This window comes from Asterias rubens, chromosome 4, assembly GCF_902459465.1.
Source record: "Asterias rubens chromosome 4, eAstRub1.3, whole genome shotgun sequence".
In the NCBI taxonomy this organism is placed as follows: domain Eukaryota; kingdom Metazoa; phylum Echinodermata; class Asteroidea; order Forcipulatida; family Asteriidae; genus Asterias; species Asterias rubens.
This window is the reverse complement of record NC_047065.1, coordinates 4,848,661-4,876,199: the sequence shown is the minus strand read 5'-3', so window position 1 is coordinate 4,876,199 and position 27,539 is coordinate 4,848,661. Positions and strand designations below refer to the sequence as shown.

The 27,539-nt window shown below is 39.5% G+C and overlaps 1 protein-coding gene across 4 annotated transcripts in view; it reads left to right on the top strand.

Moving 5' to 3' along the window:
* LOC117289316 (zinc metalloproteinase nas-15-like) overlaps positions 1-27,539 on the top strand; it is a 43,643-nt gene that overhangs the window by 5,495 nt on the left and 10,609 nt on the right. For all 4 annotated transcript variants that reach the window (XM_033770388.1, XM_033770387.1, XM_033770386.1 and 1 more), the window contains exons 2-13: positions 9,614-9,647; positions 10,599-10,661; positions 10,810-10,883; positions 14,758-14,836; positions 17,158-17,275; positions 18,348-18,526; positions 19,332-19,550; positions 20,069-20,203; positions 21,413-21,550; positions 22,286-22,429; positions 24,489-24,656; positions 25,793-25,951. In XM_033770388.1, the coding sequence (XP_033626279.1) occupies positions 9,614-9,647; positions 10,599-10,661; positions 10,810-10,883; positions 14,758-14,836; positions 17,158-17,275; positions 18,348-18,526; positions 19,332-19,550; positions 20,069-20,203; positions 21,413-21,550; positions 22,286-22,429; positions 24,489-24,656; positions 25,793-25,951 (1,510 nt within the window). The remainder of the gene's footprint in view (positions 1-9,613; positions 9,648-10,598; positions 10,662-10,809; positions 10,884-14,757; positions 14,837-17,157; positions 17,276-18,347; positions 18,527-19,331; positions 19,551-20,068; positions 20,204-21,412; positions 21,551-22,285; positions 22,430-24,488; positions 24,657-25,792; positions 25,952-27,539) is intronic.

Below are 27,539 nucleotides of genomic sequence, written 5' to 3'. Positions count from 1 at the left end.
TTCTCTCTCCTAATTGTATGTGCATGTTTTTGTTTTCTTACTGTTCTTATTGTCTGTATTTGAATGTTTACCTGTGAAATTAAAAAATGAAATGAAATGAAAAATGAGCAAATGATGCCCCCCCCCCCCCTTTACGGACTGTGAAGGGGTAGGGGTAGCCCTGTTTCAGCCCCACGAGTATGTGGTAATGTTCCCCTGGTGGCAGTTCATTTGGGTTTACAGTTCAAATCAGTGCATAACCCTCGCCTTGAAGTTCCCATCCGTGGCACTGTGGTATTAAGGCTCCTCTACACAATGATGAGCAAACAAGCCTTGTTTTGATTGTTAGCAAAAAATGAGTTTGTTTTTTTCATGAAGCATCACATTTTCGTCTATGCTGCGAAACACTTGTATAACGTTTTTTTCTACTGCACCTTTATATTCACTATGAAGAGAGGCAATTGTTGTCTACCTTTCAAATCCAAATGGATTTCCAATGCCATGTCACTTAATGGATATGATTTGATACTACTCTGACAGGTTGTTATGTGGACAGGTATATCAATTTAAACCAGTTTAGTTTTTAAAGATCATAATCCGAAAAATGTATCTTGAAAATCATAAAGGTAATGGGAAAAACATGTTTGGGCTTAAATAATATTGTAGTATATAAATCAAATTTAAAAGGTAAACTTTTCTCAGGACGATTTGTATAAACATGCACCGTTTTCCACTCAAACTAGAGTACAGGCGCCTTTTCCAAACTCCGGGTTATAGGCTGTAGCTCTAGCCAAGGCTTAGGTTCCGGCTCCGGGCTTCGTTTGGTTGGAAACACCGTACGCACTGTACACTGCTCAAACATCGATGACAGAGCCAAAACCGGAGCAGAAGCCCAAGCCGCGCTTTGGAAAAGGCCTCATGTCGACAGTCTGGGGGAAAATGGGTCTTAGTTTTTGGAGTAGACGTATAAAACGTTTTGTTATTCGCATCTGATAGTGGGAGGGTTTAGGGATGGGGCGGGGTTTTTGATGAGGTTGGTGGGGTCCTATATAATGTAGATGTCGATATTATGCCCATTGCCCATTCATTTGGTTTTTTTTAAACAGAGGGGCCAAAATATTGTCCACACAAGAAGAATAAACTTCGTGGAATGTTTCTGAAAAATGCTTTATTACTATCGTAAGCTGCAGCTGTTGGCCTACTTAAATTTGTATGCCACTAGTTTTAGGGGTGATTACCAAACATTTATGAACACGCTATTTACCATCGGTATTCTGTGCACTTTAAAGGCAGTGGACACTATTGGTAATTGTCAAAGACTAGCCTTTACAGTTGGTGTATCTCAACACATGCATAAAATAACAAACCTGTGGTAATTTGAACTCAATCGGTCATCGAACTTGCGAGATAATAATGAAATAAAAAACACCCTTGTCACACGAAGTTGTGTGCGTTTAGATGCTTGATTTCGAGACCTCAAGATCTAAACCTGAGGTCTGGAAACCAAATTCGAGGAAAATTACTTTCTCGAAAACTAAGGCACTTCAGAGGGAGCCGTTTCTCACAATGTGTCATACCGTCAACCTCTCCCCATTACTCGTCACCAAGAAAGGTTTTATGCTAATAAATATTTTGAGTAATTACCAATAGTGTCCACTGCCTTTAAGTGCATAGTGCCTACTACCCATAACATTATAGTAAACCTTATAAGTATTATTAGTTCACACTCATAAATATAGCTATTGACATGAATTAACTGAACATATGTTAATCCTGACCATGATTGGTCAGTCAGATTTGAGAACTACCCACCTCCTTCTAAACAACTAATTCAACCTCGATTAACACGTCCTCTAGAAGGTCAACGACCCCACGAGGTCATGTGGTTGTTGATTGACCAACTCGCTGTTTTAGGTAACTGTTATATGTCTGTTTAAAGGCAGTGGACACTATTGCTAATTATTCAAAATAATTGTTAGCATAAAACCTTACTTGGTAACGAGTAATGGGGAGAGGTTGATAGTAGAAAACATTGAGAGAAACGACTCCCTCTGAGGTGACGTAGTTTTTGAAAAAGATGTAATTTCTAAGTCAAATAATAAAAGACTTCAGCTATCTCAAATCACCCAGATTGTTTGGGTGTTTAAAGCCGTCTGTTTCAACGAGTAACACCCCCATCAACACACAAACACGTGCATGATCGAAAACTGTAGCTTCAATAAAACAATTTGGTGGGCTTTCAGGGATATTCGATTGAAAAACATCCGCTTAAAGGCAGTGGACACTATTGGTAATTACTTAAAATAATTATTAGCATAAAACCTTACTTGGTAACGAGTAATGGGGAGCTGTTGGTAGTATAAATCATTGTGAGAAACGGCTCCCTCTGAAGTAACGTAGTTTTCGAGAAATAAGTAATTTTCCGTGAATTTGATTTCGATACCTCAGATTTAGAATTTGATATCTCGAAATCAAGCATCTGAAAGCACACAACTGTGACAACGTGTGACAAGGATGTTTTTTCTTTAATTATTTTCCCGCAACTTCGACGACCAATTGAGCTCAAATTTTCACAGGTTTGTTATTTCATGCGTATGTTGAGATACACCAAGTGAGAAGACTGATCTTTGACTATAACACAATGTACCAATAGTGTCCAGTGTCTTTAATGTCGGAAAGCGGTCATAAACTGCGATTGTAACCTTGTCAAAAAGCGGATTTATTTGGAGGCCTAATGTGTGTAGAAGTGCGTTTAAAGACTCTTGACAATGTTGGTAAATACATAAATAATTTAAGCATAAAATCTTACTTGGTAACGAGCAATGGAGAGCTGTTGATGGTATACAACATTGTGAGTAACGACACTCCCTCTAAAGTAACGTATTTTTTGAGAAAGAAGTAATTTCTTACACAAAATAATACAATTCTTCAGCTGAAGCCTAACAGGCATCTGATCTGAAAGCACACAACTGTGTTGAACAAAGGTTTTTCTGTCAATATTCTCTTATAACTTTGATGAATTTTCACAAGTTTGTTATTTTATGCATGTTGGGATACACCAAGCGAGGCGGACTTTAACAGCTATACCAAATGTCGGAAAGCGGTAATAACACGCGATTGCAATTTGTCAAAAAGCTTTCCTATAGTAGACCCACTGGGTGTGTATGTGTCTTTAAAGGAACGTTACAGATTTGGTAAGAAACAAAAACCGTGAAGATCACAGATTTACATAAAACTTACATGGTCGATGATGATATTTGAAAAGATCCCTTGAAATAGTTCTGTCTGAAATGTCATATTTCATGAGAAACAAATAATCTAACTTCGCCTTTGGAGTTTATCGCTCAGTGAGCGTTTTACTCATTTTTATTTTGGCATCGATGCAATGCAAAACTTGTAATCGGTTTTTCACTATTATCTCATGACCCAGATGGCCGATCAATCTCAAACTTCTACAGGTTTGTCAGTTTATGTATATGCTGGATTACATAAAGTGCTTACACTGCCAGCAACTGTTTTGTTAGCAAAACCAATTCTGTAGTACGTGACTTCATGACACAGGGCAGATAGAGAGAGTTTCGCGTGCTTGTTCTCTTTCCTCAGCGGGTTTTACTTATTATTTCAACCAATGAACCGAGAAAAAGATTGTTCGACTTTACGAGCATGACTGGTTCCATACATCTACAGTGTGTAAAAAACAATGTCCATCTTCACTTATATCCGCATTTAAAGGATCATTACAGAATTGGTTTTGCTAGCAAACAAGTTGCTGGGAGTGTAAGCACTTTATGTAACCCTTCATTATACATAAACTGACGACCCTGTAGAAGTTTGAGATCGATCGGTCATCTGGGTCACGAGAGAATAGTGAAAAACCGATTACAAATTTTGCATTGCATTGATGCCAAAATAAAAATGAATAAAACTCGAAGTTAGATTATTTATTTCTCATCAAACATGACGTTTCAGACAGAAATATTTCAAGGGATGTTTTCTACTATCATCATCATTAGACCGTGTAAGTTTTATGTAAATCTATGATCTTCACGATTTTTGTTTCTTACCAATTCTGTAACGTAATTAATTACGTCATAATTTACATGACGTCTGATTCTAAAGGTTCTTACCCAAACCTGTACGTTATTAGTTATTTCCCATAGAACATAACCATCAATTATTGCAATTTTACATGATCTTTAAATTTTGGGGGGAATTGGCGTGGGTAAGGTCCCTATACTTGTGAAACTTCGCGAACCAGGGCCATGTCTCAACATTCGGACCTTGACGGGCAAACCGCAATTTCTCCGAAAGGGAAGGTATATGCCTTTACGTTTTGATCATGCATAATGCAAAATTGAAATGAATGGCTTTTGCTAATAACAATAACGCATATCTTCTTTCTCATTTCGGTAAGGGAATCAATGTGTGGTGAAGAGGTTTTCAACTAGTGGTTTAATCCCAACGAGGCCTGGTTCTTGATCATTTTACCGAGACGAACTCGAGGTAAATTATAAAGAACCAGGCCTCGGCGGGTTTAAACCACTAGTTGAAAACCGATAATACCTTTTCGGTCAAAAACATCATCACTTTTTGGTCAACAAGTTAAATAAATGCAAAAATTGTTAAATGATTTCTTTCAACACAACACCCCTCCAGCTATGAAATAATAAAGCCCTCCGCCGCCCTCGGGTAAACAACTCCTTATAAGGGAATGCTGTGCGCGTCGCGCGTATCGCGTGATGTGGCACAACTGTTTCAGCTGTTGCTCTCGACCAATATGAATGAAGAAACTGTCTTGTAAGAACAGGTGCAAGGTCGCGTGTCACGCCCATGAATTAACACTTTTTACCGGTCATAAACAAAGGTGTATACACACCCACGTGACGCGCTCTCCACCAATAGGAATAATGAAACTGTCTGAGGTATTTATGAATGTCAGTTTAAAAAAACGTGCAGTAATACTAAGCCAAACCTAGATCTGACAAATGTATCCAGGTAAAAATTGAACTTTTCATCACTGTCGGCATCATGGAGGGAGGGGTAAAATGCCGCAAGCTGCCAGTGAGGCTGTTCCCCATCCCGGTGAAAGGTTTCAAGTTTCACAGAGCATCCTCTCCTGCTAATATGACAACCAGGCCAGCCCTGTCACCCTTCATTGGATGTCTGATGTTTTAATAAGCTTGACGTTAACCTCAACTTCATCCTCCGAAGTCTTTGTAGACTTGTCGCCAAGTCGTTGCCCGTCGCTGTGATAGCCAAATGGCTCTCTCGTATCTCGTGAGACTGATGCTTTGTGCAAGACTACCGCTCTCACGACTTGGGTTCGAGTCCCAGTCGTGACATTTTGTGTCCTTAAGCAAGACACTTAAAGCCAGTGGACACTTTCGGAACAGAAAACAAATTAAAAGTTCACAGATTAACAAATAACTTACAGGGTTTACAGAAGGTACTGGTGAAAGACTTCTCTTGAAATTATTCCATGAAATTCTTTACTTTTTGAGAAAACATTGAAACAATATCAATTCTCGATATCGAGAATTACGGATTTACTTACGGATAACACATGTCATAACACGGCGAAACGTGGGGAAACAAGGGTGTGTTTTTCCGTTCTCCCAACTCCGATAGCCAACTGAGCCTAAATTTTCACAGTTTTGTTATTTTATATATAAGTTGTGATACACGAAGTGTGGGCCTTGGACAATACTGTTTACCGAAAGTGTCCAATGGCTTTAACCATTGTTTCGTCCTTCAGAATTAGATTTTGAGGTCTCGAAATCAAGTATTTTGAGGTCTCGAAATCAAGTATCTGAAAGCACACAGCTGCGTGCGACAAGGGTGTTTCTTCTTTCATTATATTATCTCGAAACTTCGACGACCAATTGAGCTCACATTTTCACAGGTTTGTTATTTTATGCAAAAGTTAAGATACACCAAGTGAGAAGACTGGTCTTTGGCAATAACCAACAGTTGCCAGCGTCTTTAAATAATAATATTTATGGGACCGTAGTCATGAAGGCAGTTGTCTCGGACAGAGCCACAGTCTCGCGAGATAGTTGCGAGAGAGCCGTTTCGCTAAACCAGACATTTAACGACTACTCCGCACGTCTAAAGTCTTCGCGGTTCATTCACGGCTCGCTGAGATATCCCGTACCCGGATTCTCTTCGTCACCAATGGCATACCAACGTATCATACACCATCGATGAAACAAATAAATAAATACATAGAGAGAGAGAGAGAGAGAGAGAGAGAGAGAGAGAGAGAGTGAGACGATGGGCGGACAGGGGTTTAAAAATTGAATTACTTAGCGAGGGGTTTGTTGGAGGGTAAAGACATATGTCGAAGCATTTCTGTTTGCATTGGGGATGACGTATGGTGACGTGACACAAACCATCAATTTGGAACGATGAACTTTTAGACGGGGTCGCGCTGGGGGCATCTTCAAGCTGGTGAAGAATACTTTTATGGGGTATGAAGTATTTTGAGAATCATTACATTTCGAAGTAATGGTTATGTAAAAAATATAGCAGTTTTTAACTCTCAAATTATGAGTTTGGGAAAGGGGAACGTTACTGCCAAATACGTTTTTCATTGTGTGTTCTATTTACGGATTATGCAAGGCATCTTACGAGATTATGATTAAATGGCTTGTTATCTCACCAAATATTATCTGACGATGTGTGTGGTTGGTAAAACAAATTAAGCTAGGCCTAGTCTTGGGTCAAGACGTTATAGTTACATCTAGGCCACGCGTTACACATAAGCAGTTACTGCTCATGTGTTCATGTTTTGATACTAGTTTATCATTGCTCGGTATTCTGACTCATTACCGAAAAGACAGCACAACAAAGTTATAGTTAATGAACATCTCAGTGACGTCACACTTCGATGCATGTGAATATTAAACGCCAGAAAGCGGACGCTACTGCATTCGATGCCTCATCATACACAGAGAATGCTAAAACACTGCAGCCTCGAACAAACAAAATGAATACAATATTAAAGGTAAAAAAAAACACAACCCCAAACTAGTTACCCAAACTAGTTACCCAATAAAAAGAAACTAAAAACAATAATAGTAAACTTGCGGCTACAACCATGTGTAAATCTCTAAGGGGTGATTGTTGGCTCTGAAAAGAGCCGGTTTGCTCTCGACGTTTTGAACAGTATACTCTGCTCGTCTTCAGGAGAAAAAGCCAGCAGCAATTGTTTTTTTCTGTACTTCAAAATTACCACTGCCGTATAGTGCTTTCCGATGGGGATTTTTTTTCTTCTAAATCGATTCAAACAAGGGGATCCTTAAAACGAAATGAGAAACATTTGTCACGATGGCAATTCTATACTACAGAACAAAATGTGCCAGCAAGCCGGCATCACTTGAAGATGTGTCTTGAAACGTATAATACGCACACACCTACGTGCCTAGGTATGCGCTTGGGGAATTACCCACGTAATAGAACGCAAATTAGTAATTTACTCCTCTATAAGTAGCATCCAGCCTCATGACATGATGGGAATGCAACAGGATTCTGACGTCTCCACACGAGTGAAAAGACTGGAATTATAAGATAGCACACTGCTGCATATATACAGCCAATCTGTACCTAAACTGAACTCCAGAAAGTGCAAGTTAAAGTGTTAGTAATTGGAAGTGATTTTCGTTAGAAAATGGGATACTAAGATTATAGTAAAATACACCCAGACAAGTTATGTGTTTGAAAATCTTACTTGAACGTGGCTAAGTTAACACCGTCGGCTTTATTTCGCCTAAGGGACTGACGTTTGGAAATTTAGATAGTGCTAATTTGTATGCTAGATAGGTGTTTTAGTACACGATATGCTTGGGTTAACCGACTCCTTCCGCTATGAACCAAACTAATTTAAACTGAGACTACGCAGTGCAACGCGTAATTATGTTAGCCTCTAAATAAAATTCTGTTTTCCGACGATTTTAAAATCCAAGTGTTATAGTAATGTATACACGATGTCAAAGTGGGCCATGAGCAGCGCGCCAAATCGATACCTTTCGTCACTGTAACCCCAAATTTTTCGAATGGATCCATCCTCAATTCGTCAAGATAATTTGACGGAAATAAAAAGACAAAATGTATCATTCAAGTCTCCTCACAAGTTGAAGCAATGACGGGTTAAAAAATCTGCTTATTATAATATAATTATTTAGTCTGTGAATTGTGCTAAACCAACAAGTTTTTTTTTTTTTTTTTTTTTTTTTTTTCCGAATAATTTGGGTTTACAATTTCTAAGAATCATTTCTGGTAATAATTTTGGACTAATTTAATGTGTGCACACAGAGGAGTCCGTTTTGGAGGATGTGGTGGGCCCAGGGCCGAATTTCATAGAGCTGCTAAGCACACAAATTTGCTTAGCATGAAATTTCTTCCTTGATAAATACAGGTTTACCAACCAAATTTCCATGTGATTTTCAGGATAAGCTTACAAAAGCTGAATACCAGTAACAAGCAATATGCAACAAATGGAAACTTGGCTGGTAATCCTGTTTTTATCGAGGAAGAAAGTTCATGCTTAGAAAATGTTTGTGCTTAGCAGCTCTATGAAATTGGGCCCAGTTCCCATCAAATTTTGACTGAAATCACGTTGCTTCACTTATCTGTGCATTTTCGAAAACACGGCTTGAGCTAGGGCTTATGTAATATGCTCACTTTAGCAAACGTGGGCTTTCCTTACGTGGGCTTCAATCAAGTGGACGGATCCCAAGCCAGAACATCGTGGTTTCGAAAAGGGCCAACTAAACTAAGATATAGCGAAACCAAAATACAGCCAAATACCACCATGCTTCTTCGACGAGATATTAGTCAAGACTCTGCTGCAATGCAACAACTGGGGTGCTAAATTTACACCATCTTACCGTCTTAATGTCACAAATAGATATCCAAAAGAAATTTCAAATTTACACCATGATGCTTAAAGACAGTGGCCACTATTGGTAATTGTCAAAGACTAGCCTTCACAGTTGGTGTATCTCAACATATGCATAAAATAACAAACCTGTGCAAATTTGAGCTCAATCGGTCGTCGGAGTTGCGAGATAATAATGAAAGAAAAAAACACACTGATGCACAATGGTCACACGAAGTTGTGTACTTTCAGATGCTTGATTTTGAGAACTCAAAATCTAAATCTGTGGTCTCGAAATCAAATTCGTGGAAAATTACTTCTTTGTCGAAAACTACATTACTTCAGAGGGAACCGTTTCTCATAATGTTTTATACTATCAACCTCTCCCCATAACTAGTAATCAAGTAAGGTTTTATGATAATAATTATTTTGAGTAATCAACAATAGTGTCCACTGCCTTTAAAAATAACACTCAATTCTGCAAAATCTATTACGATGGTGTTTAACAACCTATGGTGTCAATTTTGATGTTCAGTATCTATAATATGGTATGTGACAACACCCGCGGTGTCAGTTTTAACACCCTTCTATTTGAAATCTAGAGTCTAAAGAGTGAGACCGTTATCAACAATCCCCTCCCTCCCTCTTTTATACCCCAGGTAATTTTGTTTTGTAATCCGTTTGCATCAGGGTAATCCCATTTTCTAAAAATATTGCAAGATAACATTTGTTTCTGTCCCTCTGCCTTATTTGCAGGATGGAGTTGATGTTGGCGCCCCCGCACCACGAGGTAAGCCGCTCGCTACAATTTCAAAAATTAGTCAGTAAACTTTTCAATGTTTGGGGGCTAACAACTGATGTATTTTCCACATTGCTTAAATGATTCGGGTACTTTTTCAAAATGTCCACAGATTTACATTAAACTTACAGGGTTTGAAGTAACGATAGTGGAAAGCTTCCCTTCAAATATTACTAACTAAGGTTGTGTAGTTTTTGAGAAATTAGTTAAACAAGTCACAAAATAATTTGGTCTCATGAGACCAAAATTATTTTAGCATGTAACATCCTCTTAACCAGTTATGATATTATACCAAAACCATAGCATAACTGGTTAATACGTTTTTACATGCTAAAACTGAGAAGAAAATTATTACTTTTACTCATTTCTCAAAAACTACAGCACCTCAGTAAGTAACATTTCAAACTGTTTTAGTTAAATGTAAATCTGTGGACATTGTGTTTTTTGTTAGGAAAAAGTACATTATACCCTTTAAGTTACCAAATGTATATATTAAACAAGCCCCTTCAAACTGCAGATGGAATCCTGACACACCAAAGTCCTTCCACGAGCACGTCCGATAGTTTGCAACAGTTTCCTCATTTATTCGACCTTGCACTATAATTTTGTTTTGAAAACCAATATGTTGGATGGCTGCTCTAATATACCAACAATGCACAAATCACAATGTATGGGCAGAAGTACAAAAGTGGAATTCAAGTTCAAAGCTCAACGCGCACATCTTGAAGCGCTCAGTTTTCCATTTGACTTCATAACCCACTTCCAACAAAAAAGGTTTCGTCAACTAAAACTTGACGCCGGTCTGATTTGCCACTAGGGATGCGTGCACCTCTTGGTGTTTATAACTTATTTATTATGACTTTCAAGAGTCTAAAACAGGAACACTGAATTTGAGAGGAGAAATCTTTAAGGATGATTTGTTTTCTTTGTTCTTATTTTCAGCGTTGGACCGAGGGCCAGACTCGATGGAAACCATCATTGAGCAGAATGAAGAACTATTTGAAGGTAATAATTGTTATCCTGTCAATAGTCTGTCTATGGTTGTAAGAGGACAGTGCAATTTCGGGAGAAACAGTTGTGCTATTTGTTTGTCTTTATACTTACTTCCTACAAAATTTCCAACCGAACCTTTTCTTTATCCTCGTCTGTGTAGAAATTGCTGAGGGGAAATTGGATCCATTTATTACTGACAGCGATATATACGACCCGACAGTCAGCGAAAGAAGGGTAAGTGATCGACGCGCGGACCAAGCTAAGTGACATGGTCATATAATATGAAAACAAATGAGGTTTCAGTTAAAAAGACACTGACAACTATTCATTGAATATATACAAAAAAAGAACTCACTGGGGAGAAGCCTTCATCTGTAAAGGCACTGGACACTATTGGTAATTACTCAACATAATTTTTATAGCATAACAACTTACTTGGTAACGAGTAATGGAGAGCTGTTGATAGTATAGAACATTGTGAGAAAGGGCTCCCTCTGAAGTAACGTAGTTCTTGAGATGCAATAATTTCTACCTGAAATATTTGAATTGAATTCGAGACCTCAGCTCTGGAAAGCACACAACTTGTGCGACAAGGTTGTATTTTCTTCCATTATTCTCTCGCAAATTCGACAACAAATTGAGTTCAAATGTTCATGTGTTCGTTATTTTACGCATATTATGTTCAGACACACCGAGTGAAAAGACTGGTCTTTGACAATTACCAAAGGTGTCCAGTGCCTTTAAGTTATGAACACCAGTTATACAAAAATGAGGTTTCCGTTTAACCCACAAAAGTACAGCTTGCGTTTGTCCTTAGAACGAGGATGTAGAAATAAACATCCATGCGTTAAAGGCATTGGACACTTTTGGTAATTGTCAAAGACCAGTATTCTCACTTGGTGTATCTCAACATATGCATAAAATGAAAAATAAAAACTGTGAAAGCTTGGGTTCAATTGGTCATCGAATTTGCAAGAGAATAATGAAAGAAAAAACACTCTTGGTGCATTACTTTGTGTGCTTTCAGATGCGTAATAAAAGGCTTCAGCAGCTGTAGTCGTTTATTATTAATTGAGTGTGAAATAACCTGTTTCTCAAAACATACGTTACTTCCGACGGAGCCGTTTCTCACAATGACCATCAGCAGCTCTCCTTTGCTCGTTACCAATTATTTTGAGTATTTACTAATAGTGTATTTGCTCTTAACCCGCAAAAGTACAGCATAGATTAGTCCAAGGTTAAATCAATGGGGAAATAATATACCTCATGGCTAAAGGCAGTGGACACTATTGGTAATTGTCAAAGACTAGCCTTCACAGTTGGTGTATCTCAACCTATGCATAAAATAACAAACCTGTGAACATTTGAGCTCAATCGGTCATCGATGTTGCGAGATAATAATGAAAGAAGAAAAAACCCTTGTCACACGAAGTTGTGTGCGTTTAGATGGTTGATTTCGAGACCTCAAGTTCTAAATTTGAGGTCTCGAAATCAAATTCGTGGAAAATTACTTCTTTCTCGAAAACTATGGCACTTTAGAGGGAGCCGTTTCTCACAATGTTTTATACCATCAACCTCTCTCCCCATTACTCGCTACCAAGTAAGGTTTTATGCCAATAATTATTTTGAGTAATTACCAATAGTGTCCACTGCCTTTATATCAACTTTGTATATTGCGGTCATTTTTCATGTTGTGGTTCCATCGGTCGTGCTTGGATGGCTGAGGCCACAGTGATAACCTGTGCTTGAAACAAAAATAGGGCTTTTGTAGAAAGGACATTATGGAATAGGAAAATTAAGTGTTGTTGGTTGGAAATTGTAGGACAAAACTTAAGAAAAATAGGCCTCAGAGGCCTATATAGTGAGGAAAAATGAAATATGATCAATGTTCAGTTGTAGGATGAGAATTTGAAGACAAAACTTTATACATTGGGGACAGCTTGGTTCAGGTTGGTTCAGTTGTTTCCTTTGCCTGCCTTTCTCCTCTGTGGACCCCGGTTCTAATCACACCACAGACTGCGGGAAACTTGTATGTTGATTGACTTTTAGTCCTTTAACACGATTACTTTGGTTTTGCCTTTTGGGGGATTTTCCGCCCTCATCTAAAACTGAACAATTCTTTTAATTGCCATTAATTGAGAACCTACCAGACGTATACCTTCTCTTTGTGAGGTATAGCGGCTGAGGAGGTATTGCACCACCCTTGTGAAACGTCGGATTTTGTTTCTATAAATGGGGTTTGGAATATGCTTCATTCAGTTAGGGGCTAAGTGGGATCACGTGCCCCCCTCCTACCCCGATCCCAGCCCCGCCTCCTGGATCATCCATACTTTGACAAGACACAAGTCTGACAACAAGTTTAGATAAATCTCCTGATTTGATTGTTTCGATAATACAACACTGTAAACCCAAATGGGGATAGCTTTTCTTCTTTGTACTCACTCAAAAATTAAGTGCGTCAGTAATTCAACGCTCGGGAGACAATCACACGAGAATCAAAGACCACACCTCTAATGACCACACCTACTTGCCACACCCTTGATAACAGGGCCGATACAACAGTGTTGGTTATTTATAATTTATATCAGAGTCACCCATTCACAAACAGTTTGGTCTCCCACTAGGCCGTCAGAATAAAAATTAATTTCTGGTATTTAAAATTGTTTAACGGAAACATAAGTACTGTTTATAGTTTGCAGGTTACCATCCAACAATCCACAAAAGTTAACATTGCCGGTAACATACTGGTGCCCCGCTCATTTTATTTACTTAGCAGTTTGTTCTGCTATTAGCTTTATGAAATGGGATCCTGCCCTTTATAGGGCACGGTAAGCAAAGAATTAATTAATGTGATAAAGCAGGGACATGAAACTGGACAAACATTTAAGAACTAACTTTTCGGGACCAACGAATCTTTCAAGAAGAATCTTTCAGTTCAGTCAATCAACATGATCGTTGAATTCTTGTCCTTCAATGGAAATTCCCACTCGCTCAATGAACTTGTCACCCCTGATCTGGGGAAATTGGATGCCGACAGGCTACGGAGTCCCACAGGGGACATCAATTATCGGATAGTTAGTTGACAGTGTTGTACTACTTTCAAACCAATGGTAACTTCTTGAACTCTTGTGTGTCTCAAGAGAGATATATACGATTGATTGTCACTGGATAGTCTTCGAGATTCTGGTCAGTGTTTTTTGATGGTTTATACACAGCTACACCATTGGTTAAAGGCACTGGACACACTTGGCAATTGTCAACGACCAGTGTTCTCACTTGATGTATAAAATTAAAAGGATCTGTGAAATTTTGGGCTCAATTGGTCATCGAAGTGGCAAGAACATAGTGAAAGAAAAAACACAACTGTGTGTGGTATCTCCCTTTATCCTCTCTATGTCTTCAAAGGATGTTGTATAAGAGGGCTTGTTATCCCTTGAAGAAAAAAACACAAAGGACCTAATACCTTTAGTCTCTAGAGACTTAAAGGATATATAACTGTCATCTACTAACAATCTTCTAGACTTTATGCACATGACTTCATTTGAGTGGCGCGCCCTCGCACTAAAGAGTTCAAAATGAGGTTGTTCATTAGACAGTTCTGTGCACCACACATACAAATGTTTTGCGTGTCGACTGGTTCGTCTTCGTTTTCCCTCTAAAGATTGAGGCCGCCAGACTTTATGCACATGACTTCATTTGAGTGGCGCGCCCTCGCACTAAAGAGGTCAAAATGAGGTTTGACAACATAATAGAGTTCATACAAAGATTGCTCGCTGCTCTGAGTTATCATTTTTTCTTGGGATGGGGTTGGTGCTTGGGTGCTGGGCTCAATTAATAAGACTAAGCCAAACAGGATATACAACAAGTCCCACAGTACAAGGAGATGGCGCCTGGGCGAGCTATTTATTGCTGTCCTTCGGGTCGGCGTTGACACTGTCTTCTACATAAGTGGGCTTCTTTTTCTGTTTTATTATTTTAAAGTTAAAGGTACACACACAAAAATGGCTCAATACTTGTTTTGTTTTAATGGGAATCGAGGACATTCGAATTTTGTAATGATGGTAATATATTTACTTATTAATTTTTATCTTAACTCCTTTTCAAACAGACAAAACGTAACGCCATTACAGACAGGAGGAGACTCTGGCCAGGTGGCGTGGTTCCATTCGTCATAGACGGCTACTTCTGTAAGTAAATCAAAAATACGAAGTTGCCAACTTCAAAAAGTCACAACATTGTTTTTCTGTCGGAGAATTTTGTTTTTGTAGTCAGTGATTTCCCTTGTTGGTACACATGGGGCCCATAATGTTACGCTGATAAAGTTGCAAACCAGACCACAGCATCTCACAATCAACATTGAAGGAAACACTCTAAGGAACTGTTCCTAAATAAAGTTTGCCCAACGGGACCTCGGCAAACCCCCTTCTTTATCTGGAGTTTCCTCCACGTCTTGAGAGAGACGAAGACTTGCCGCACCGAAACAAATAGTTATCAACTTCAAAAATTTGACAAAATTGTTTTTATTTCGGGGAATTTTGTTTTTGTTGTCAGCAATGTCCTTGTTTATACATCTGGGGCCCATAATAGGGAGCTTTCGTTTTGGACGACGGACGGTTCTGCAACGGTGGGTAGTTTTCAGCCAAACGTTGTCGTTTTCAGCACAACGCAGATTCATCCCAAGCCGCGTCGTAGAAATTGTGGGACGACCGTTCTCAAAGCCGACGCATGCCAGATGACGCCAAAACGTCAACATTACCGTCGCAAAACCATCCGTCGTCCAAAACAAAAATTCCCTAATGTTACAAACCAGACCGCCACTTCTCACAACATTGAAGGGGGAACAAAGGAACTGTTCATTTAATAGTTTGCCCAACGGGACCTCGGCAAACCCCCTTCTTTATCTGGAGTTTCCTCCACATCCGCCATTTTGAGAGAGAACGGATCCTATGTCCTCTAGTAAAGAGATGAACAAGCTGTTGGTGGTTTGTAGTTGAACACGCGAAGGGGTAACGCGATACTCCCAAAGGGAAAACAATCCAGCTGAACGCTGTTTTACATGAAGTCATTATTGATGTTTTCCTATAAAGGGTTTTCCGGTAACTTTGTTTTTGAAAACGCAACGAATTTCAGCCAACTTGTTAATGCTTATCAATGTTATCGAACTCTATAATTTACATAATGGGGGTTCGCACCTGGGCCCAATTTCATAGAGCTGCTTAAGCACAAAATTTTGTAATGCTAAGAAAATCCTTGCTTAGTAAAATCAGATTACCGGCCAAGACTCCACTCAATTGTTACGCTAAGTAAACAACAGCTAAATACCAGTTACAAGCAATGTATATGGCATGACATTTTGGCCAGTAACATGTGTAAAACAAGAGTGCTAGTTTCGTGCTTAAGCAACATTTTTGCTTAAGCAGCTCTATGAAATTGGCCCCTGGCCTGCAGCCGATTTCACGAAACGCTATAGGAGTAATCCTAATTTAGGATGGGCTCAATGCGTCTTTAAGACTTTTTTCCCATGGGTCAGCAGAATTTCTTCGTCGTAGAACAAGGATGTGGCAATGACTCACACTCACTGTCTAAATATAAGTCTCCTTCGTGGTTGAAAGATACCCATTGAAAACCCCTTTTATTTAAAGGGTGAGTGGATGGGTGGGTGTAATCACCCCCTTCCCATGTCTCTTAGAGGGTAAACACTGAAGCTATTTTGGGTTCACCCATCCAGTGGACTGTGTAAACTTTAAGCATGGAGGTGAAATTATGTTTCTCCAAAATGTTTTATATTGTATCTTATAATTATGAATCAAAATTCTTCCCTTGACTGAATGATTTAGGTTCAGCTGTTTTAGTAAAAGTGTGAAATGAGCCGAAAACTACTCAAACTCTTCCATTACACTCTCCAGGTGTGATTTGTGTATCGTGTTGTTCATCGCTTCGCACGGGTGCGTACTTGTTGCAAGCCCAAAGTTTCCGCTACGTCGAGCTCCAAAAGTTGGCATACGTTTGTGTGTTAGTCTCCCATTTCATCGTTCGAAAGCATTTCTTATTTGCGAGACCTTTGTCTTTAAAGGACGTATATACCCTTAGAAAAATACCCTTATTATAGAAATGTTAGAAATTTAGCTGTTGCAAACTGCTTTCCAAAAGGACCTAGGGTACAAATGCAAAATAGTTTAATAATGGCCTGACGTTTCGATCCTAGACGTTTCGAGTCTTTCTCGAGAAAGACCCTGGGGTGGATTTCACAAAGGTAGTCCTAACTAAGGACTAGTCCTAGGCAATGCTAAAGAGATAGGACCAGTCCTAAGTTAGGATGAGTTACTGGTCCTAACTTAGGACCAGTCTTATCTCTTAGCATTGCTTAGGACTAGTCCTAAGTTAGGACTACCTTTGTGAAATCGACCCCTGGAGAGTCAAAACATCAGGCATAACTCTTTTGGAAAGTTGTTGAAACTCTTCAAAGCTTTCGTTATAATTATTCTCAATCTCTCTCTGTTGATACCAGCAAGTGACGACAGAATGTACATTTTATCAGCAATGCACCGCTTCCACGAGAAGACGTGTATCAAATTCCGGCCTAGGACAATAGAAAGAGACTACATCAGCGTCACGGAGGGTGATGGGTGAGTAACAGTTTACTGAGCCAAGAGATAATCTATAGACGATGTGACCCATGTTTACATTCAAACCGCCCTCTGTTGAAAAAACACTGTATACGTCATGTTTCGCCGGGCAAAAAGACGCGTAGTCATGGTAAGTTTGCATACACTTTCTAGCTGCCAAAATACAAATGTTTTGCCCGGCGGTAATCATGTTTTCGAGTGACGTCAGAGGTCACATCGTCTATAAACCATGGCACCAATTCTCCAAAAAATATAAGTCAAACTTTACCTTTTCTCAAGTGAACTCAGTTTAAGAGTGGGTATACCCTTTGGTAATTACTCCACATTCATATAAATACCTCAGACAGTTTTGCTATTCATATGGTGGAGAGCGCGTCACGTGGGGATGTTTAAACGATTGAAAATTACCAGCTGGAGCTGTTTATAACCGGTTGTTTTCGGATAAGTTTAGATTTATATAATGCGCACGAATGCATATCCGAGAACTGTCTCAGTCATAAAAATGCAAAACACGTACAGAGCTCAAGGACGTCGGAAAACGGATAAGTTTCACAGAGGTTCTTACTTTACCACGCATTTTAACCAAAAAGGCATTTATGAATGGGAATAAAAGAGTAGTGACTCGTTCTTAAACTGCCTTCGGCTCGGGCCTTAATCGCATGACCACGACCCTGCCGGTTTTAAACGGCGGTTTAAGAACTCGTCACTACCCTTTTATTCCTTTAATGAGTGGCCATAAAAACGTACTTGGAGCACTGTAGCTTTTGGCGAGAAACATTCGTCTTCCAAGGAATGTGGTTCTAGATAACAAAGATTCAAAATCATTTCAACCTGAGAAATTTTTCTGCGTAAAACATGTCCTGAAAATTGTGTATTCCACTTTATAGATTATTCTGTAGATATCCCCGTCCCAGATTTTCGGCAATATTATCCCAAGCACATTCCCAAATAATAAAAATTTAAGTAAAAGCGGGTCAGTAAAGAGGAGTTTTTGAGAATATAGTGCGCCACCAAGGAGTTGACCCTGGTACAACTTTTCATGATTTAATGCAAATGTTTGAATATTCATCAGGTGCTGGTCGATGATTGGTCGACGAGGAGGACGTCAGACCGTCTCTCTTGGCGGGACGTGTAAGAGTAGCCGTGGTACAATTATTCATGAGCTAATGCACGCCCTCGGCTTCAGACATGAACACAACAGACCGGACCGTGACAACTACGTGGTGCTCTACTGGGACAACATCGACCAAAGTAAGACAAAATCTCACAGAAAAATAAATTCCAACAGTGCAAAAAAGTAAATGTATTAGACCCCTATTCTGTCTTCTTTCTATAGCTTATTTCACTTTACGCCTAAGGGAAAACTTACCAACGGCGCAAACAAGTATATGAATTTATGCTTTCTTCTTTCTAGCCTATTTCACTCTATGGCAGAAGGAAATCCTTTTCACCATTTCTACAATCTAGGCAGAGCTGTCTGTTGCCAAGCATTGCCCCCCTATTTGCACTTCTTCTGTTTGTCCGGTTTCTTAGTAAGTTGTTCTGTCGAGCCTATTTCACTCCACTGCAGGAGGAAATCCTCTTCACCATTTCTCCATTTCTCTATATTATGCGCTGTCTGTTGCCAAGCAATATTTGCACTTAGTTCAACTCTCCACGTCCAGTTCCCCCCCCCCCCCCCCACACTTTTCCTTGTTCGGCTTCTGGGGCCCAACTGGTTGTTTTTGCATTATGTTTGTCTGTTTTCATACCCCCTGGCTAGGTGACCTGACTATCTCCACTATAAGGATTTAATGGTCTCGATAATATTCTGCATTCTGCTTCATTTATTTCTTAGAGCCTCATCTGTTGTCACCCTGTCTTTCTCTGTTTTTTTTTTCTCTTATTTTTGATACCCGAAAAGTAATATTTCTACCATCATTGAAACCGTGTGAGTTTACTGTGTAGTGTGGACGTTTGTGTTTTGTGTCCTACAAAAAAGTACCCAAACAGTGTAGGGTTGACAGAATTTTCGAACGAAGAATGTCTGACTATTTGACCCCCCATTATCCAACAGAGATGTGGAGTAACTTTGCCAAGTATTCACGACGAGACGTCACGTTACTAGACACGGGCTATGACTATCTCTCACTCATGCACTACCCAACCTATGCATTCAGTAAGAATGGAGGCCAGACTATCGGACCACGTTATGCGACCTACGAGGAACCCGGGACCAGAAATGACTTCAGTTACGTGGACGTGTACAGGATTACAGCACTGTATAGATGTGGAGGTGAGATACACTGGGCAAAGTTATATGAAATATGGCAATACACATAAGTTTCTTTAGCTAGGATCGAAGACGATGAAAATGAACTGCGCAGAGCCCCCCTAACAAACAACATCCCACTACATCCTTGACTAACAACCAAATCCCTCACAAACCACAAGCTAAAAAGCGAGCCTTGTCTGACAAACCAAAACACCACAAAACCAATCATGTAAAAATGAACACCTGTAAAAACACTAATGCACACTGAAACGTATTGAATATGAGCCAATTAAACTATGACGTAGAAAGGTGTAAAATGCCAACATGTATTATGCAAGTATATCCAGCCCCACACCCCCTCCTCAAAAGGCTTATAATACTAGGTTTTTTAAAAGCTCGCTTCATTAGTTTGTTCCGTTGAAACAGAATCACAGCATACTTTTAACTTTTACAATGACTTGGTCTAAACAATAACCATAGATCCACAATCCTAGTTTAGGAGTTAAGTTCCCGCCTTTTTTCAAATTATTCTCCGACAGCGTGTTACGACACTGACAAGGAGAATTGTCCAACATGGGCCATCATGGGAGAATGTCGTCGCAGCAGCGTGTGGATGCATAAATACTGTCCCTACAGCTGTGAAACATGCAATAAGGCAGACTACGGAGGTGGAGGTTAGTCAATTCATGATATTTCTGTGTTTTTTTTGCCATAATTTGATACTTAGATGTTGGCTCTGCGTCATGTTTCTTTGCTGAATATGGTCGATTAATGGGCATTAAACATAATGTATAGATTTGGTGATCACTTAGAAGCCTGCTACAGCTTTCGATAGCATAAAGCATGTTGAGAAACTTGTTCACTTCGAATATATAACAAAAAATATATAAGTTTTTATGCCCCACTATTTGCATGAGAAGCATTACTATGGCAACGTTTCTCAGACTGTATTTTTCTTCCTGCGTGGACATTATTGCTTTGAATTTTCGGCGATGTCTCAAAAACGCGACCACCTTTTGAAATGAAATGTTCGCAGGTTTAGTGCCATTGTGTTCTATATACGTACAGGATTAAAGCACCTTAAAGAATTTGGGTACTCTTTCAAAATGTCCATAGATTTACATTAAACTTACAGGGTTTGCAGATAATGATAGTGGAAAGCTTCCCTTCAAATATTACTTACTGAGGTGCTGTAGTTTTTGAGAAATGAGTAAAACAATGTCATGAAAATACGTTTGTAAATGATTAAAATAATTTTCGTCTCATGAGACAAAAATTATTTTCATGACATTGTTTTACTCATTTCCAAAAAACCACAGCACCTCAGCACGTAGTATTTTCAGGAAAACTTTCTACTATCATTATCTTCAAACTGTGTTTGTTTAATGTAAATCTGTGGACATTGTGTTTTTTGGCCTGCAAAAGTTACATAGACCCTTAAAAGGAACACGTTGCCTCTTGAATCGGTCGAGTTGGTCTTTGAAAAGCGTTTGTAACCGTTTGTTATAAAATGCATACGATTAGAAAGATATTTTGCAAGTAGAACTTAATGATCCACACAAATTTGCCTCGAAATTGCGTGGTTTTCCTTTTACTTTGCGACCTAACACGGTCGGCCATGACTCCCATAAATGACCGACCATGTTAGTTTAGCACAGTATATAAGAGGAAAACCACGCAATATCGAGGCAAATTTGTGTGGATCATTGTACTCTACTTTGAAAACATCAAACGGTTACAAACGCTTTTCAAAGACCATTACCGATTTAAGGCAACGTGTTCCTTTAAGCATTTTTCTGGATGGGTTTTATGCTAGTCCAGCCTGTGAGTGTGGAGCTGACCACATCACCAGTAACTATTTTCACTTGTACTTACTATTTCAGATTGCAGGGATTACTCAAACGGTTGCGAAGAGTGGTCTTCAACCGGTGAGTGTGATCGGAACCCTGACTTCATGAGTTATAACTGCAAGATGAGCTGCGGTTACTGCAAGTCACCACACGATGTCCACTCCAGGAAAGGTAAAGACAAATGAATGTGAATCGCAGCTTAAGTTAATAACTGAATATAAAAGTTTTGTTCATAGTTTGTCTGACCCAACACCTGACGTCATGACGGTCACTTTGGGGGTCAGATGCCCCATGTGTTATAGATAAACCCCTTGCATTGGCCACAACATCTGGTGAATGAAACGTGTACTATTTTTGGCCGAGAGTCGCGACTCGAGAGTACAGAGTTGTTTGTCGTCAAAAATGGCGGTCAATGACGTCATGTGCAGTCTCTCATTTGGAGGGTCACGTAGTTTATACACTAGTGTACATTCAGTTTGATGACTGCCAAAACCTAGGCAGAATGGGCACCAGTAGCCATGTGACATCATTGCCCAATTTCAGTCCAAGGGGTCTGCTTACGGCAAACGGAAAAATAAGTTGTTATGACGTAATGAGCATCATTGTTATTTCCAAAGCTAGCCTATAGAGATTTCTGCGCAGAATTCCACATGTAAACTACAAAATTAAGCATTTTTAAACAGTACACATTAGTTTGTTGTTTCATTCCACCCTCGTTTTAAAAAAAGAACACTGTTGTCAAGAGGCTAAAGAAGTTACATTCTGAGGTCCCACATTTCGTTTGTGTTTTGTGTTTCTTTGTTTTTGCTGTCCTCTTTATACCAACATTTCAGCTATATAGAGGGTTATTTGGCCAGTAGTCCAAACAATCTTTTTATAGCGAGAGTCGACTAAATCTTGTTTTAGAATGCTTCGACGACAGCTCTCTATGTAGTGAGTGGCAGCAGCTTGGTGAGTGTTACAACAACCCTGAATACATGAAAGAAACGTGCAGGAAGAGCTGTGGGGTCTGCCAAGAGACGGACAGGGACTATGCCATCGGTGACGGAGGTATGACGTCATTTCTTAATAACAAAACTTTTAAAACACCAACACATTACCCTCCCCTCTTCCTGTACTACCCCACCCCTCCCAAAACACAATCAAAAACCAAGAAACAAAACAACATTAACAACACTAACAGCAACAACCAAAACAACAAGCACAACAACACTGACAACCGCAGCAGCAACAACAACAACAACAACAACAACGACGACAACGATAACGACGACGACGATATCAACGACGACGACGACGACGACGACAACAACAACAACAACAACCACAACAACAAAATAGCAACAACAACATCCAACCAACCACAACAACAAAAGCGACAGCACCAACAGTTGCAGCAGCAACAGCAGCACCACCACCACCAACAACAGCAACAATATTTTTGGAACCAGCCAGTTATGTAAGATTTAGTTTTCCTTTTCACGATTACTTTCACCTCGCACAAGATCATTATGTAAATAGTGTTTTAACCACGCCTATCATGGCTATAGTCTATCCTTAATTGCTTTCATATCATAATTAATTTTGCTTCTCATGATTCAACCGTCATTCATTCCTGTCAGAGTCATTATAATATAAGACTATTATTATGCTGTGTGCAAAAGTTTTGTTTTACTTGTATGTGGGTAGAAACAGCTGAGTGAAGTGTGTATGAGAGAGTGCCGATTTGGAGGATTGTGAACGAACTATTTTGATGAGCTGTTTCAGCCTTGTTACATTAATATGTACTGAAAGTCTGTTCAGGATAGGTAATCTTGCTTATGAAAATCTGCTTAGCATTATTATGTATGTAAAGTTGCACCTTTGTTAACAAAGATACTCTGTAATCACACCGAGACAGCTTGTGGTTCTTTGTTCGTTTTGTTCATTGTGTTGTACCCAGTATGTGTATAGGGGAATGCAGCGTATGCACAATGCATATCTCATTTGTCGAACGTTGAGACAAGTTTGAATAGGGGCTTCACGATGAAATTAAGTTTTGTGATTCACTTCTTCTTTCTCCACTAGATAAGTCCTGACTCATGAAAGCGGGGGGGGGGGGGGTGAAGTCTCTAACCTCACGTTAAAACTGTATAAAGTGTGACGTTTATTGCTACTCTTTCGTAGCATAATTTGAATTAATGTGACGTCATCGAACACCGAAAACAAATTGGTTTGTAGATTACAAAGAGGAATGATGTTGTTTCAATCAAGTTCAATGCCGTTTCGATTGAATATCATCAACATTAAAGGAACACATTGCCTTTGATCGGTCGAGTTGGTCTTCGAAAAGCGATTGTAACCGTTTGTTATAAAATGCATATGGTTAGAAAGGTGTTGTAAAAGTAGAATACAATGATCCACACAAACATAACTTCAAATTTTTGACTCCCATAAATGGCCAACCGTGTTAGTCCGCTGGGCAAAGGAAAGGAAAACCACGCAATTTCGAGGCAAATTTGTGTGGGTCATTGTATTCTACTTTTAAAACATCTTTCCAACCATATTGATGTTATAACAAACGGTTACAAATGCTTTTTATAGACCAACTCGTCCGATCTAAGGCAACGTGTTCCTTTAAAGATGTATCGAAGTTTCTCTTTTCAAAACGATACAGACCTTTTATGTGAAATGTAACTTCGTAATTTTTCCCCATGCGATTCAAACGTAGCTATGTAAAGATTCCAAAGTCCCCGAACGGTTCAACGGTAAAATCGAGAAGTGTGGTGGTGATATGGTGATTTTTGTTGCCATGTTTCTTATAGCGTGTAGTCTTTCAACAAGTCATTATTTTACTCAATGATTATTGCCGTTTTCGTTGACCCCCAAGGCAGTTCGTTGGCCCGGACAGAGAAGCGACTGGTCTTCTTACAAGGACCGTTGGCTAAGCTTCATACCACTTCAGTATTAACGACCAAATGTTTACTCTGTAGGTGACTGGAAGAAATAAACAAAAGAGACTCTGCCGCAGATGTGCCACTTTTACGGCTTTTAACAAGACTAATTTCTCTTCCCTTAATGCAAATCTATAGAGCGAGTAGGTATTTGTTTTAACACCAGCCTCTTTCAGAGTGCCGTGATCTTCACCCTCTGTGCCATATTTGGGCACGTCATGACGTGTGCGAGAGCTACAACGAATGGATGATTGAGAATTGCGCCCTCAGTTGCTGGAGGTGTGCCAATCAGAGCGGAGTCTTCGACGAACGAATGAACGGGAACGAAACGTCAATTAAAAAAGGTAATAAAGGTTGAATGAAGTAGTTGATCATTAAGATGAATGTTTTAGGATAGTTATCCAGATGTTGGTTGAAAGGTTTTTTGTTTTTTTCCCGGACAGTAGTGGTGAGCTTTAAGATAACGAAAACACCCTAAAATTGTCCAACGTTTACTACTCCACATTAATTTGGCTTTTGTCAATATGCTAATAAAGCAAGACTATCGCATCCATCCACGTTTAGCAAGGTGATAGCGAATACCAACCGCATCTCTAGCCGCACAATCACAAACTCCCTGGGCACCACAGAAATTTTAATCTAAAAAGTTGCTTGAAGGGGATCTTTTGAAAAAAAAAATTGTTTTCGAAATAAAATTATACAAAATGATTTCTTATCAGTGGTGCCATCAGACGAAATTATTCTACATGCTATATATACCATTACCACCAAGCAAACTTTCTTTTAGCTCCTCCTCAGTTCAGTTTGAAACAGATAATGCTGTTTTTTAAGTAAGCGTTCTGATACAAAGTCATTGCACTCTTTTGGGGGATTTATGCATCACAAACACCACTGAAACTCCACCTGTTCAGAAAGGGAATCAATGTGTGGTGAAGAGGTTTTCAACTAGTGGTTTAATCCCAACGAGGCCTGGTTCTTGATAATTATCAAGAACCAGGCCTCGGCGAGTTTAAACCACTAGTTGAAAACCGTTCAACACACTTTGAATCCCATTCATAATACCTTTTCGGTCAAAAAACATCAACACTTTTTGGTCAAAAAGTGAAATAAATGCAAAAATTATAATATTGTTCAATGATTTCTTTTAACTCAACACCCCTCCAGCTATGAAATGGTAAGGCCCTCGGATAAACAACTCCTTATAAGGGAATGCTGTGTCGCGTCGCGCGTATCGCGTGATGTAGCACAACTGTCCCGGCCGTTGCTCTCGACCAATAGGAATGAAGAATCTCTCTTATAAGCACAGGTGCAAGCTCGCGTGTCACGCCCATGTTTCAACACTTTTTACTGGTCATAAACAAAGGTTTATACACACCCACGTGATGCGCTCTTTACCAATAGGAATAGCGAAACTGTCTGAGGTATTTATGAATGTAGGTTTATACTTAACATTTTGTAAATCGTTCCAATCATGTCACAGATCGTAAACCGTACCGCCGTCAGATTTGCAGGAACACAGAGAGAAAGTGTGCTAAATGGGCAGATGCTGGGCGATGCACTAAAGATCCTGATTTCATGTATGAACGGTGCCTTAAGAGCTGTGGAATGTGCATTGATGAACGTGTACGAGGAATCCAAGGTTTGTGGTGGTTTTTTCTCGTATGTGCAGTGGCAACTTGATTGCGTTGTAAATTCATACGGTGCACTCTAACACTAGAATCGACCTGATGCATATGACGTCATTAGAGTAGGGCGCCCTCGCTTCGGGGCCAAAAGGACGGTGTTCATTGGCCAATCCTATGTGGTAATGAGTAGTTATGGGGAGAGGTTGATAGTAAATTAAAACAATAATGAGAAACAGCTCCCTTTGACGTAACGTAGTTTTCGAGAAAGGAGTAATTTTCCTCGAATTTTATTTCGAGATCTCAGATTTGGAATTGGAGGTCTCGAAATCAGGCATCTGAAAGCACTTGTGCAACAAAGGCGTTTTTTCTTTCATTATCATCTCGCAACTTCGACGACCGATTGAGCCCAAATTTTCACAGGGTTGTTATTCCATGCTTCATATGTTTAGATACACCAAGTGAGAAGACTGATCTTTGACAATTACCAACAGTGTCCAGTGTCTTTAAGTGCACCAGTAGACCCCGGAGGTCGATTTCACAAAGAGTTAGTACTCGTCTTATCTCGAGTTAGGACGAGTAACTCGTCTTAACTTAGGATTAATCTGAAGGTCTGCATGCTACAGTGTAGGATTGGGACTCGTCCTACGTCCTAAGATTAGTCTTAAGTTAGGAAGAGTTTGGTGAAATCGACGGCAGGTCACTTAAAATAATCAAGCGAAAACATGCCACGTGTTAGTAGTACCCCAGCCCCCCCCCCCCCCCCCCCACCCTTTGAATCTTAAAAAAATGGCAACTTAACACAAATTATATCGAAATCTAAACTGTAGGCCTAACAACTAAACCTGTCTTTGAAAACCGTTGATGGCACGATTCGTTCTAACAACCTGAAGTGACCGAAGTGATACTTTATTGTGTTGAATTTCAGGATTAATAAAGAGTTAGTTTACTTTTTGACCGTGAATTGAATACGGAGTCTCATAAATGCCATACCACTTACCCATAATTAGAAGATACCGCCAAGTCGACAAATTTTGATGCAATGCGTTGTCTTAAAAAGCTGTCGACTCAGTTTCAGTATAAGTCACCTTGATGAGTTGATTTGTCCACTATAGTTTGACAAGTGGTATGGCATTTTTCGAGTGCCGTTAGATCCGCATGATGAAATGACTAGTTTTAAAAATCTCTGCCAAACATTTGTTGTTACACAAATAAATTTACTGCCGTTGTGTGTTTGGTTTAGTTCGCACAAGATTGCAGATTGTGAGTAGACATTAACTATTAATTTTAAGAGTGAGTGCGTAAAGCTTTTAAGATTCTCCGTTTTGATTGGTTGACATGATCTCGTGGACAGGTATGAGTTTAATAGGCATTTATTAGTCGCTTGTAAGCACCCTTTATTAATACACCACTCCCCCTGTTAATTGGACCGTAAGCATTCCTGAAGTCATCTCACTCCTTTGGAGTGTGCAGCATCGGCAGCCAAATTGGTTCACAGGTTGGTCATCATTCACAGCAATAATCTCTACCTTCGCGCGGGTACCCATGATTCCCGTGGAGTGAGAGAGAAGCAATTATTAAAGTATTTGCCCAAGAACGAGTATC